The sequence below is a fragment of the Embiotoca jacksoni genome, unplaced genomic scaffold (assembly GCF_022577435.1).
Source record: "Embiotoca jacksoni isolate LCO1_2020_lvr unplaced genomic scaffold, fEmbJac1.0.p SCAF_32, whole genome shotgun sequence".
Lineage (NCBI taxonomy): Eukaryota > Metazoa > Chordata > Actinopteri > Embiotocidae > Embiotoca > Embiotoca jacksoni.
In genome coordinates, this window is record NW_027185384.1 from 5,137,102 (window position 1) to 5,151,148 (window position 14,047).

The 14,047-nt window shown below is 42.8% G+C and overlaps 1 protein-coding gene across 2 annotated transcripts in view; it reads left to right on the forward strand.

Annotated features, from left to right (window-relative positions):
- The window catches only part of tbc1d22a (TBC1 domain family, member 22a), a 120,167-nt gene extending 113,356 nt beyond the window's left edge, over positions 1-6,811 (forward strand). For both annotated transcript variants that reach the window (XM_069164779.1, XM_069164778.1), the window contains exon 14: positions 4,680-6,811. In XM_069164779.1, the coding sequence (XP_069020880.1) occupies positions 4,680-4,808 (129 nt within the window). In that variant the 3' untranslated portion in view covers positions 4,809-6,811. The remainder of the gene's footprint in view (positions 1-4,679) is intronic.
- Positions 6,812-14,047: the final 7,236 nt, after the last annotated feature.

Sequence of the window (14,047 nt, forward strand, 5' to 3'; positions counted from 1 at the left end):
TGCTTTTAACTCATATTTAAGGGAGCCTCAAAGAAATGTTTCTCTTTCAGGGCATTAATGTGCGAACAGCCTTGTAGTGCCAAACTCTCCACATATATCATGCTGCAGAGTGAAGGTCAAACACACAGCTGAAGTGAACATTTCTGAGTGTAGGAGGGGCTTTAAATATTTTCATTTTCATTTCCATATTTGTCATTGTCAATAATACCATGTTGACCCAGATATGGAATGGCTCGTGCTGATCAATGAAGCATTTTCTCTCTCATAAGTGAAGCATGAAATATGATAATATGTAAAACCCAAATTTGTGTAGCTTGTCTATCAGTCGCACGCTCACACTCCTGTCAGGCTCTTGGAAGTGGTTCACATCATTTTTTTTCTGACAGCGTTTTTGAGCTCATCATCCGTGACAGCCGTAATTCTTTGCTATTAGACATTATTTTTTTTATTTTTTTTACCTGGTTCGTTTCCGCTGCAAAGATTTTAGGAGTCATTTTCAGTCGTTAGGAATTTATTTCCTCTGTGTCAAAGTTAATCTTGGACTAAAAACGAGCCTCACAACATTAAGGCAACGAACAACCTACGGAGTCAACGCTCTGTAAATCTATAAATCGTGTAACACGTTCTTCTACAAACCTCATCTCCGGGCAAAAATACGATCTTATATCCGAGCCGGTGCGGCAACAGGCATCATTTCTCGTATGAAAGGCTGAGTTTAAACCATCAGCAGCATTTGAATTATCTGCTTCTGGTTTCACTGAACCATCGCCGGATGCAGTGTTGTGATTCCATTGGGAACTTTGCTTCTCCTTGAAGAGCCCGGGGCAGCGAAGTACAGTAGAGAGGAGGTACATGGTATCTCGCCCCAGGCGCCCGAGGCCACTGGCGCAATGCACAGAACACTCACCGCGCACACGTTCACACTTCAGCTGCGTGAAATGCATTGCACTATCAATTCTTCTTTTTCGTATGTCCCGTCCTCGTTCTGTTTAAATGAACTACTTTGTTATTGATCATTTATATTCAGCTTAAAGGCTCTGACATATATGCAGCAGGGCATCTGCACCTCAGACATTTTAATTGTATTGAATTTATTTCCTTTGAGCACGCGATTGTTTTCATGTGAGCAGATGTAACATAAACCTGAGCGCGTGAAGCTACCGCTGTGAGCGAATTTGCCGGATTTTGTGTGTGTGAGTGACGTGAGAGAGTGAGTGATGAAAGGGGAGAGCTGCTAGTGAGGCTCTATTGAATACAGATGAGAGAAAGGCGGGCTGAATTCTGATCAGACTGCCTTTCCAGTCTTCCTTCCGCGCTCTCTCCCGCCCTCAGAGGGAAACTACTTCAGAGGGCTGCGTCTTTCTGAACCAAGGAGGAAGTCACTGGGTCGACCTTTCAAAGTCAAGGTCCAGAAAGGAGATTTTTTTTTTTTTTTTCTTTTTTTTTCTTTTTTACACATAGAATTAACAAGTGGATGGATTTTGATGATAGTGATAAGGAGTGGTACTCTGGAGGGAATCTAATCATGAAGTGAAAATCCTTGTTTTATGTTTTAAAACACTGGAGGTCGAATTTATTTGCATTTTGATCAGCGCTCTCTCACCCTGCGATTTTTTTTTTTTTTTTTTTTTCAGTACTCCAACTGGGGTTTTAACACTTTTCAAGGGCCTAAGGCTCATAAGAGTCAATCAATAAAGTAATTACCAGCTACTCTCTTAGTTTAGCTAAATTTCAAAAACAGCTGTGTGTCAAAACTGATATTGAGCCGAGTTCACCTACAAGTTATTCAGAAAACGGGGGGTGAAGCGAAGCTGCGGCCTGATCTGAAAAATCTGCTTGGGATGCCGGCTTTGAGCTCAATTAGTTGGGAAAAAAAAAAAAACGTGTACTTTTTCCACCCTCGCCCAGAATACAAATGCTTTTTGTTGAAAAGTCACCGGGGTCGTAGCACCGGCTCATTAAAACCCAGCGAGGGAGGAAAGAATTAATGGAGCCAAACACCTTCCGTTTAAAACGTAGGAGGGTATACTAATACAAAGTGCCACGCTGTGGTATATATGTCTTCTTAAAGTTTTGTGTAATTTGACTTTCTCAGCAGTTGTCGAAAGATGAGCGTGGAATCTGCATCCAGATTTACAAGCACTTTGACATGCTTATAAAATAATGATTCAGAATATGGGCGCATTATTATATTAGCATAATTCGTTTCAGAAATGTGAAGCTTTTTTTTTTTTTTTAAATACTTTTTGTTCGTGGGTCGCGTCCCTTTAGAGAGCAGCACACTGCTCCGGAGTCGGGAGTGGGTGTGAACACCATCGCCCCAACGTGATTTGTCCTTCAATGTGATTATCAACACCGTGATTGGTTGTAAACCCTGTTGTCACGGCAATGATTTCAGCCTTGATGATGAAAGCTCCCGGGACTCGGAGCCGAAGCACACGCATGCGCGCACACGCACACACACACACACACACACACACACACACACACACACACACACACACACACACACACACACACACACACACACACACACACACACACAATCAGTCTATGTCACTGCTAACCAGTCTCATTCCCCTTCGAGAGAGAGGCATTAGTTGGCGAGATTGAACTCGTGCATGTGTTTGCGTGTGTGTGTGTGTTGCTGTTGTCTGTCTTCTTACTTACCAAGTAATGTACAGAACAGGAATCTGGGGACGCGCTCGGGGCTCCTCTGAATTGTACTTGACACTTTATTCTTTCTTTCCTTACTTTTCTTTTTCCTCCATACCCCGACCCTCTTTTATCTTTTTTTTTTTTTTCCCTCTTTCTCTCACACAGCTGTGATTAAACCACTTTGACTGAGTTAATACCATCTGTGTCACACTCAAGCACGCAAGCAGAGGCAGACAGCAGGTGTAACTGTGTCTGTCTGCTACACTCCCACTACACCTCTACATAACCAGCCTCCAAAATCTCGACTTTCCGGGATCCTGAATTCAACTGGAGCCTTTCATGATCACATTTTGTACTGCAGATGTATTCAGATTGTTTTTCCATGGTTTGGAGTTTCATTTATACCCACATATGGTCACGTGATCTTGCTACCTACTACAAATGTTTTCAAGCCTCTGCTTGCTATTTCGTGAGCACATTTCACTTTGCTGCACAACGAGCCGGTTGAGAACCGTCGCTGTGTTCGGTCCCCGGGATTAGATTAGAAGGAACTAACCCTGTGACATAAAATACATTCCAATTATACATCACGTTACAGCATCTGCGAAGTGTTTCCCTGCGAGTACACAGAGCAATAGCTCCACCACAGTAAACAACGTAGTGAAAAGAAACAATACACCACTCATTACAGCGGGTTTATGACACATCTCACCATGGGCTTGATTGGCACGCTGAACAATCCCAGCAGATTTATAAATAGAGAAAGTGTGTGACAGGTCAAGGGAAGTGATGCAGCTGTATTGACTCTCCAAATTCATTAAATATATTTGGATGAACCACTTGAGATTTATCATGTCCAAACAGACAGACACAAACTAAGAGATCAATCAATAAATAAAAGAAAAAAAAAGGAACAGTGATGGCATTATTGAAAACATACTCTGTTTTAAGATGAATTTGTTTTTTTAAATAAGCAAAATAATGACAGTCGATATTTACAGCTAACGTTTTTCAATCAGAGGCAGCCCGAAACATAAAAGCTTTTCTCACCAGTTTCCTCAGATACGAAGGAAATAAAACAATCCTCTCAGCGCATGAATTGATATGTAAGGAGAAAAAAAAAAAAAGAAGAGGTTTTATAGAATAAGGAACTGGAGCATTTGCATTTACAGCTGGCTAAAACTTGATCTAAACACAAACCAGACCACGTCCGCATGTCTTGGAGGAGTTGGACGGCTTATACACCGACACACGGGTTCCTCATTCAGATAAGACATCCACTTACACCATCGCGTGTTCATAAATCGGGTTCTGATGTATCTTACAAAAGCGCGTAAACAAACATATTCTGGCACCCGATCCTCACTGGACTGATGATCTCATGTGCTTCATCTGTCGGGTATCAGCGGGGAGAAAAGGATGCCGGGCGATTAATCAAACTCTGTGCTGTGGGTTTCATCGACTGGTTTCCTGTCTACCGTTTTTACATCAGACATAAATCCAGGCCGAGAGACAAGAAGTCTTCTCCTTTGAGTAGAATGAAATCATAATGGATTTTAAAGCTACATTTTTTTTTTTTTTTCTGAGAATATTCTCCCTCTCAAGCGGACATTAGTTGTGTTGCTTTGTCTTACATCACTGTCATATTGAAGTAGTGCTCCCACTCTCGTTTATTAGACTTTATTATTTCGAGAGAAGTGCAACGCCTCAAATTGGTTCTTTGTCAGATACGGAGGAATCAATGCTGGGTTTGAAAGTGGTCTTGTACTGAGTAGGTATAATACTCTACAGAATAAAAATCACTGCCTAGAAAGTGCCGTTTCCCATTTTATTTCCTCGTGGTCTTCTCTCGTCTTTTTTTTTTAATAATGTTCATCTGGTGGGTTTATGTTTGATTTTCTTTTCTTCTTGCATCGATATTTTCTTTGCTCCTAAACTTTTAGTCATTATATTTTTGTTTCCCTGTCTTTTACCATTTTCTATTTCGTTGTCTCATTAATTATTTTTCTTTCTTTCACCAGGGCCTGATGATCCTCTTGCAGAGCCTTCCCACGATGCACTGGGGCAACGAGGAAGTGAGTGTGCTGCTGGCTGAAGCCTACAGATTGAAGTTTGCCTTCGCTGACGCGCCCAACCACTACAAGAGATGATAAGCGTGGCTCTGTGCAGCGGCTCCTCCTCCTCCTCCTCCTCTTCGTCCCTCTGTTCCTCCTTCACTCTCCACAGTCGTCTGCTGAACTTCGAGGCCTCTTTTATTCCACGGAAGGACCTCCCTTATTTTCTTAAACCTCCCTTTCCCCATATTGCCCAGTGGGCCTTTCAGCTACTAAGAGATTTGAATCAACCAATGACTGAGAGGACGTGCGGTGTAGCATTCTACCATGTTGATCTGGAGCCTTTTTTTTTTTTCTTTTTTTTCTTATTATTATTATTATTATTATTATTATTATTATTTTTCTCTGATCAGCTCTGAAATGTGCGCTACCGCAGCCCAGTGCAGAACCCTGTTCTTTATCATTGAAGATGGCGACTTCTAGTCGGGAGTGTGAAGCCGCTCAAGCTGACTCCTCCAACAACAACAACAACAACGACCTCAGGCCTGAGGCAGGACCACGAGCTGTTCCTCAGCACCGCCTGGGGTTAGGTCTGGCTCAGAAAAAAAAAAAAAAAAAAAAAAGTTCTTTTTCTGCTCGTTGCTATTTCCAGCACCATTGCAATACATTGTTGTTTGATTCCCGGAGGCAAAAATGTGACCTTTTTTTTTTTTTTTTTTTTTTTTTTTTCCCCCCCCCAGTTTTTCTAAGACAAAGGGAGATGGCAAAGGGGCATGGCGCTAGATGGTTTACATGTCTCGGCACCCCTTTTTTTTTTTTTCCCCCGGTCGCAACACAACCTGAAGGAACACGAGCTCTCCTGTCTTTTGCTTCAGAGACGCAGATTGTTTACAAATTGTTCCTTTACAGCGAGAGAGAAGATTATCAGTGTGCGAGGGGAAGCATGTCTCCCTCCTTCCATGAACCAACACACACACACACGCACACACACACACACACACACACACACACGCACACACACACACACGCACACACACACACACACACACGTCCCAGCTTTTGAGACAAACAGTGGTAGGAGGCTGCAGGTCAGGAGAGTCACATACGCAGATCGACACAGAAGGAAGGTAATTAGCCATCAGGAGCAAGAAACCTACTTGTCCCCACTGCCTGTGTCTTAGCTATTAACCTCGCCTCGTCCTCTCTGAACACAGGACTACCTCAGAACACGCGTTAACACACCGAGAACACGTACAGACAGAAACACACACATCGGTATGGGGTGGTGGGAAAAAAAAAGAATAATAAAGTGTACTTGCAGTCCGAATTAGAAATAAAATGATTATCATTGAAGCAAAATTTGTCCTTCATAAAAAAAAAAACACTTAACAAGGTTGTTTAGCGATTTTCCGAATTTACAATTTTGCCTTAATCAATTAAGGGTTAAGTAAATGTTTTCCTTATAAGTACATAAGAGCAGCAGGTGCACGGTTTTATTTGAAGACCGTCTTTAAGTAGCTTTAAAATGCAATTACACATGTCTGATCGTTATTGGTTCCCTTCGTGAAATCATGTGTGACCAGCACGGGACTGCTGCGGAATTAACACTGACGACCCTTCCCGCGCAGCCGTCTGGTTTGTGGTCTGGGAATCGTCAGGACTGTCCCCGAACAAAACACACATGGATAATTCATATAAATCAATAAGAATGTTTCCTCGCTTACGACCAATCAATATCTCCCGACGTGCTGTTTAAAATTAGCGTTTGATCATGCACTCACTGCACTCTGACAAAAGGTAAGAGTAGTGTTATGTTGTTGGTTTTTTTTGTTTGTTTTTTCCAGAATATTTTATTGGCAGAAGGGACAGAAGCTCCGCCGTAAATATAAACATGACGGAACAGGAGAATCACACCTTCGCCAACGTGATAGAAACTTGGCAGAGTTACCAGATCGTTTTGAACACACCCTTTAATAATAATAATAATCCCGCACATGAATAGATCGGGAACGTCTTCATCGCACACATTGCTCCGTTCACGCAGGACACCTGGGATGTCTTATCCGAAGTTAGTAGCACCATATTGGTGTAATGTTGGTGGGAGGGTGTGTGGGGGGTGGGGGGGTGGGGGGAGTGTTAGTGGGGTAATCAGACATTCATGACATAACACAAGGCTGTTAGCGTTTGGAGCCTCCTGTCGCGACTCCGCCAGGATCCATTATTGTCACCCGAGCCGGTAAAGACGACGGTGTGCGTAGGTGTGTGAAGGGGAGAGAGGGGAGGAGAGAGGGGAGGAGAGAGGGGAGGGGAGAAGGGGAGGGGAGAAGGGGAGGAGAGAGGGGAGGAGAGAGGGGAGGGGAGAAGGGGAGGGTGCTGTGTTCCTTTGGAAGTTTCAGCACTTTCTCTGTGAAAGCTGTCAGTCTTTGATCACACTTTGGATTTTTTTTTTTTTTTTTTTTTTTTTTTTATAACCCAATCTGCACCAGTCCCCCCTCCCTCCCCCCCCACCCCCACGATCTCCCACACTCTCTGACAAGGAAAAAAACTGCACTTAATTTAAAAGTCTATAGCCTTTTTTTTTTTTGCTCTTCTTTTTTTTCTGAGGTATTCTTTCAATCAGCATCTTAAAGATTTGTCTTTTTTTTGTTTGTTTGTTTGTTGTTGTTGTTGTTTTGTTTTTGTATGCCTAACACGTGTTTACAAGCCTGTTATGTTTGTGCCTGACTCCGGAGACAATGAGCCAACATCCTGGTTTTTGACCTCAAATGTACGTGCAAGGTTTTAGAAGATTCCTACAAGCAATATATAAGACGTTTTGAGTTTGCTGTTTAAAACACAGAAATGTTCTCTCTTTTTTTTTTGGGGGGGGGGGGGGGGGGTGGAGGGGGGGGCTGTGGATACAACCAGCGGGAGCTGTTTAATTAAGTCTGGGGCATTATTTAATATCTCCAACTTGGTAGCTGACCCGTCCACCAAAAACCCCCTCCCCACTCCTGAACTCGGCCTGTCGAGCTTCGTGTGTTTGGAAGAGTTTAGAGAGTTTAGATCGAGTTTAGAGAGTTTAGATCGAGTTTAGAGAGTTTAGATCGAGTTGGGAAGAAACAGAACAAACGGTGTGTTTATATCCTCTTAACGTTACGTCAGCGTCTGGCTAACCAGCTGATGCTCACGCCATACTAGCTCGTGATGAATGCGGCTTTTTGGTGATATTTCCCCACTGTGTGGAAGCCAATCATAGATGCTATCAGGCTAATGTCAGCTGCTCTGTCCTGGTCTTTATGTGTGTGTGTGTGTATTCACTCCAGTGGCCCCAGCTAACGCTAATCTGGATAGCATCCGCCAAACTCATTGCCTTTTTTTTTCTCTCTCTCTCTCTCTCTCTTGTAACATTAAAAATGAAAACATATTTAAAAAAAATATATATATAAACACGGGCTGTTGTTACATTTTCCCTTATTGTGTTATCCCGCTTCGCTGTAAAAAAAAAAACAAAAAAAACAACAACAATATTTCATCTGTGTGAGGATGTTGACTTTAACCGGGGACGTGTAGCTTGTGCCTCAACCTTTTAGCATGATATCATGGATTCAGTCACAAAGTGCACATTTACTGTAACGGTGCGTCTCATCGGTTTGAAATATAAAAAAAAAAAAATTAAAAAAAAAAAAAAAAATCAGCCGGAGACGTTTTTTTTTGTTGTTGTTGTTGTTTTTTTTTTTAAATCAAATTAACAGCGATAACATTAGCTCATTCGATTAGCCGGTTTGCAGCCGATAAAATCCGCTGGTGTGGCAGAAAATGTTTTTGGCTGCCGAGTTTGAGTGTTAAAATTTTGCCGCCGTTGAAAAACGCGTGCGATGAATTGAAAGCTTGACAGACGTAGCAACGGTAACTCGGGGGGGTGGGAGGGGGGGGGGGATTTGGGAAGAAGTCAGTATTTGTCCCATTTATTATCGAAAGCCCGACTTTGAAAAAAAAAAAAAAAAAAAGTTAAGTTGCCTTATTGCACACATTCATATTGATATGAACACTGTGTGGGGGGGGGGGGGGGGGGGGGGGGGACAGAGACGCCCCCCGCGGCGACCAACTAGAGTTTGACAGCCACTGTGCTTTCTGTGCCGCACGTGTACGCGTGTTTCTTTTTCTCAGATCGTTTTGAAGATTTCTTTTTCTTTTTGTTCTTTTTTGTTTTTGTTTTCCCTGCTCTAAACTTATATGCAGTAATTTCCCTTTAACAAGAATCAGCTGCCCACTCACACACAATTTAATGAACAAACACGTAAACGCGTTCGGTTTTCTACCAAGCTCAAATCAGCTCATCTGTAACCTACTGTCTCTCAACACACACACACACACACACACACACACACACACACACCACACACACACACACGCACACACACACACACACACACATCTCCATGGTGATGAAGGCCTGGTGGCATCAGGCAGGAGAACATTTTTTTTCTATTAACACACACACACACACACACACACACACAACACACACACATAACAAACTTAAAACATTGTTTGGAACATATTCATCTTCATCCTTAAGTAAACAATTTTCAGTTGCTCATTTCTTTTAAAGAGTAAAATATATTTATGAAAACCAAACTGAAAAAAATAAATAAATAATTCCTCCCTAATGTGTTTGCCTCAGCGTACTCAGAAAAAAAAAAAAAAAAGATCTAATAATAGTAGAGCGTGTGGGTGACAGGAGTAGTGATTCTTGAATTAAAAAATGTGTACAGAGAAGATTTTGAAAAACAAAAATCTGTAAATAGAAAGTGTAAATAAATCTATATATGACAAAAGTGCTTTGAGTATGCCGTCACGTGTGTGTGTGTGTGTGTGTGTTTGTGTGTGTGTGTGTGTAATCTTTAAATATAACATGTCCAATTGATGTCATTGCAACTCAATAGATGCTCTATTTCAGAGCGTCGTGTGTCTCCAGTGGTTCTCTTGTCTCCAGTGGTTCTCTTGTCTCCAGTGGTTCTCTTGTCTCCCAGTGGTTCTCTTGTCTCCAGTGGTTCTCTTGTCTCCAGTGGTTCTCTTGTCTCCCAGTGGGTTCTCTTGTCTCCAGTGGTTCTCCGTCTCCAGTGGTTCTCTTGTCTCCAGTGGTTCTCTTGTCTCCAAACAACGCGTTCCACCGGCGGATCCACAACCGAGTTCTTCACCGTCATATGAAAATGCAGAAAACAAAAAGCAGGCGCCCTTCAAAACCGGGCCCGCGGTCGCTGCTCGCCGTTTTGCTGCACGCGCCTCGTAAAAAATGCTTGTCGGTTCGCTTCCGCGTGTCCGCGCACGCGTCAACCCCGCTGGCGCGCGTCACCGGGCGCGCGCAGCGGGTGGCTAATTGTACCGGTTGCATTCCGTAACACCGCTCGGATACACGCAGACGAACAGGTAAACCCACTCCTCGTCTGATCCCTTCCGGAGGTAATGGCGAGCAGCTCGGTTTAATGAGACTCCCTTTCGCTCCTCCGCTGTGCGTGGTGCGTGTGCCGCGAGCGTGCGTGCGCGTGTGTGTGTGTGTGTGTGCGCGCGCGTCGCTCACCACGCAGCAACAGCGGGCCGTCGTCGAAAGCTCCCTCTTGCTCTCGTTAGGCCTGACTGATGTTCCACGCAGGCAGCCAATTATGGAGTGCCGGTCACTGAGGACTCCAGTCACTTCATGGGAAATTAAAAATACATTAAAACCAACAATGGTCGCAGGAAGGCGCCTGCTCGCGTTGGAAGCCGAATGAAAGATGGAAGAAGTGCCAACAAAGAACCCAGCTGGAGCTCACCGTGTGGCTAAAACCCAATTATTAGCATGATCATAATTTTTTTTTTATTTTTTTTACACCCCCTCCTCCTCGTCGCGGCTATTTCCCTCTCTACATGTTGCGGCTGTTTACTTTTTATTTGTAGATAATGTCGCTGTCATTGTGTCGGCCTTTGGCTGTTAACCTCCCGGATGCCCTTTTAAAACTGCCCCAATTTTGACAGTCCTATAAAACCAGTATTTAGCGAAGTGAGGTCCTTTTTTTTTTTTTTTTTTTTTCTCAATCGGGACTCACGCTGGCAAATGTTACAGCTTCCTGGGATTACAAAAGACGAAATGTCAACACAGACTTAACTGCGCTTTTTAAAAAAAAAAAATATTTATATATATATATATATAGTATTTTGAGCCTGCGTCTGAAATCAGTTTCCTGATTCAAGTTTTGAAGAGAGGACGCAAACAGCATTAATAGTTACAATGAAGGATGACGTGCAGGTTGCGGATTCACGACGCCCCCCCCCCCCCCCCCCCCCCCCCCCCCCCCCCCCCCCGAGGAAAACTACTAAGACCTATAACATCTGGATTTACAACACTTTAATAACTACTGGCGAAAAGACTAAACGTCGGGGGAGTTCATCAGCCACCGACACTTTAGAAACTGAAAAAAAAAAAAAGGTTCCTCTGCCCGCTGCCGAGACGTGGAACAGCGTGTTCTTCAGAGATTAAATTGGAAGGCTATTTAAAGAACCGCGCTTCATTTGAACTCCCCGAACAAAGAGCATGATCTGTCCCTTTCAATTTCTCCGCTCCTATTTTTCAAAAATCTCGGCGTCCGACGACTCGAGTCGAGAAACTCGTTCAGACAGCCGCGGAGCTTAAACGCCGCGACGCCGGGCCGAGACCTTTTCCACCGCCAGCGACCAGGTGAATATTTTTTTTTTTGTTTACCCGACTTGACAAAATTAGAGGACAGTTTGAAAACTCTGGAAGCTTTTTATTTATTTTTTTATTTTTTATTTATTTACGCCTCCTGCTTCCTCGTCCGTCGCCTCCGGCCCCTTTCTCCGACCGACGGCCTTTTTGAGCCCCGCTCGCGCCAAGCGCAGCTTCGCGACGCGAATCCCGATGTTTTGTGTCCAAACAGCGAACGCGACGATTCGCGCGCCTCCAGTCGCCGTGGCTTGCGCGTCGTGCAACAGAGACCCGCTTTACTTTTTTTTTTTTTTTTTTTTTTTTTTTTTTTTAACAGATTCTAAATTGCCATTGAAAGAGCAACTGCTGTTCAAAGCGCGACTCGAGCGCCGTCCGAGGGATGACTCGGGCCTTACGGGACCTTTTTTTTTTTTTTTTTTTTTCCCACGCCGTTACAGATGTTCAGTCTCAGTCTTCACATATAGTTTTTTTTTTCTGTTTAACAAGCAGCGGGAAGCGACGGCGTGGACTGTTTGTCTGGCCGATGTAGCTGCATTCTCAGTAGCTCCGCGTCCATTATTATTCTCTTTTCCCCCCCAAAAAAAAAAAATTCTGCGAGCAATACACTGATGATGAGTCACACCTCGATACCTTTAAAAGCGGGCGGAAAAATGGATAGGATCTCGACATGCTTCGACTGTGCAGCGTCGTGCCTGAAATCCCCCTCCTGCCTCGTGCGCCTTTTAACAGGCTGCCAATGTATCTGAAAGAGCAGACCGGCGGTGACGCACGCTTACTTCGGCTTTTACGCGTCAACCGCGACCAAAACCGAACATCATCCGTCTCATTTGTCGAGCGCCGATATCATTAGCTGCTGTGTCACCTGTGGCTTTCCAAAAAAAAAAAGGAAGCTTTAGTGTATTACAGCAGTGATTCCCAACCGGGGGCTTTTGTACCCCGGGGGGTATGGTTGTATTTCTGTGAGAAAAGAAAAAAGAAAAAAAAAAGCAGAGGAGGAATTATATTATATTATATATTTTTTGCCTGCAAACCTTTCAACGCTCAGCAATGCAAATCGAGAGCGCGTTAAAAGCGAGCAGAGATCCCAACCGTCAACGGCAGCTGAAAGTAAGCAGTTAAAGAAAAGAAATAGTCAATTTTCAAACACAGGAATATGTTTGAATATAAAGAATAAGTGGCAAAAACTAGGTAACGGTAATAAAAGAAATGGAGAATCAACGGTTCGTGTAGTTAGCTGAAATTGGGGACGTAAATGGCTGGGGATTAAAAAAAAAAATAGCTGAAAGTAGTAGACAAAGTGTGAACACAGCTAGATAAAAACTGATGAGTGAAAGGTTGAAATGAAATTGATACCTAAAGGTAAATAACAGAACAAATGCTTCAAAATCTAAGCTAAAACTAAGGGATAAATGGTAAAAAAAAATTAATTAAAAAAAATAAATAAACATGGGTAAATGTAAATTAGTAAGTATTTGACAAGGAGTTGAAATAGTTCGCTAAAAGGAATAAATACAAATTCAAACAGGCTAAAATTAGGGGGAATGGTAAACAAAAAAAGGGTTAAATGTAGATAAAACTGGTTAAAATAATAATAAACGAACAATTTGAAAATTTTGTATTTAAAAAGTAATGAGAAATTTGAACTTTTCGGGGATAAATTGTAAAAAAAAAAAAAAAAAAAAAAAAAAAAAAATTGTTGAATGTAGATTAGATAAAAGTAATTAAAAAAAATTTGAAATTAATAACTTTTTAAAAGGAATGAATGAATAATCTAAATGTATAATTAAAAGTAAAGAATAAACAGTTCAGTCAGTAAGCTGAAAGTAAGGAGGTGTTAGTTTAGAATAGTGGGGCTGAAATGAGGTTGGGGATAATCATCTGAACGTGGACGAGGGCAAAATAGCTCAAAGGGTTCATAACGTTGGCTAAACGTTGCCAAATGGACGCGCGTGAAACAGCTGGAGGAAAGTGGATAAGTGGTGAAGTCGGCGCGTTAACCCGGTGAACATTTGAATGGACAAACTGAAGGAAGTGAACACTTAAATTGCAGCTATTTAGTTGAAAGATCCGGTGCCACCCCGAGTGACCCCATCAATACAGAGCGACCCAAAAAAACACTCGACAGTTCGTAGTGTGAAAAATTGTTGAGATTCGACTCCACTTTTAAATAATTCATAAATAAAGAGAAACGAGTCTTCCCAAAATGGATTTTTTTTTTTTTAAGCAGTAAAGCATTCATACTTAATGCTATCTAGATTTACAGCACCTACAGAAAAAGTTGCTGCGGTGGCTTTTTTTTTTTTTTTTTTCAGGATATTGGGTAACAGCAGAAAAAAAACACCCTAAATCGGGTGCACGTGTGTGTGTGTGTGTGTGTGTGCGGCGCGCGCGATAGTGCATGCGTGCCTGCACGTGGCTGCGTGGAAGTGTCCACGGCCCTTATCAAAGTCAGGCCACCAAGCTGCTGTGTTACCTAAAGCAGCAGGCGACCCCTCTGGCCTGAGCCCGAGTGACTCTGTAGCGATAAAGACAGAACCGTTAGCAGTGACACACTCGGGATATGTAATTAACTGGTACTTGTGTGTGTGTGTGTGTGTGTGTGTGTGTGTGTGTGTGTGTGTGTGTGTGT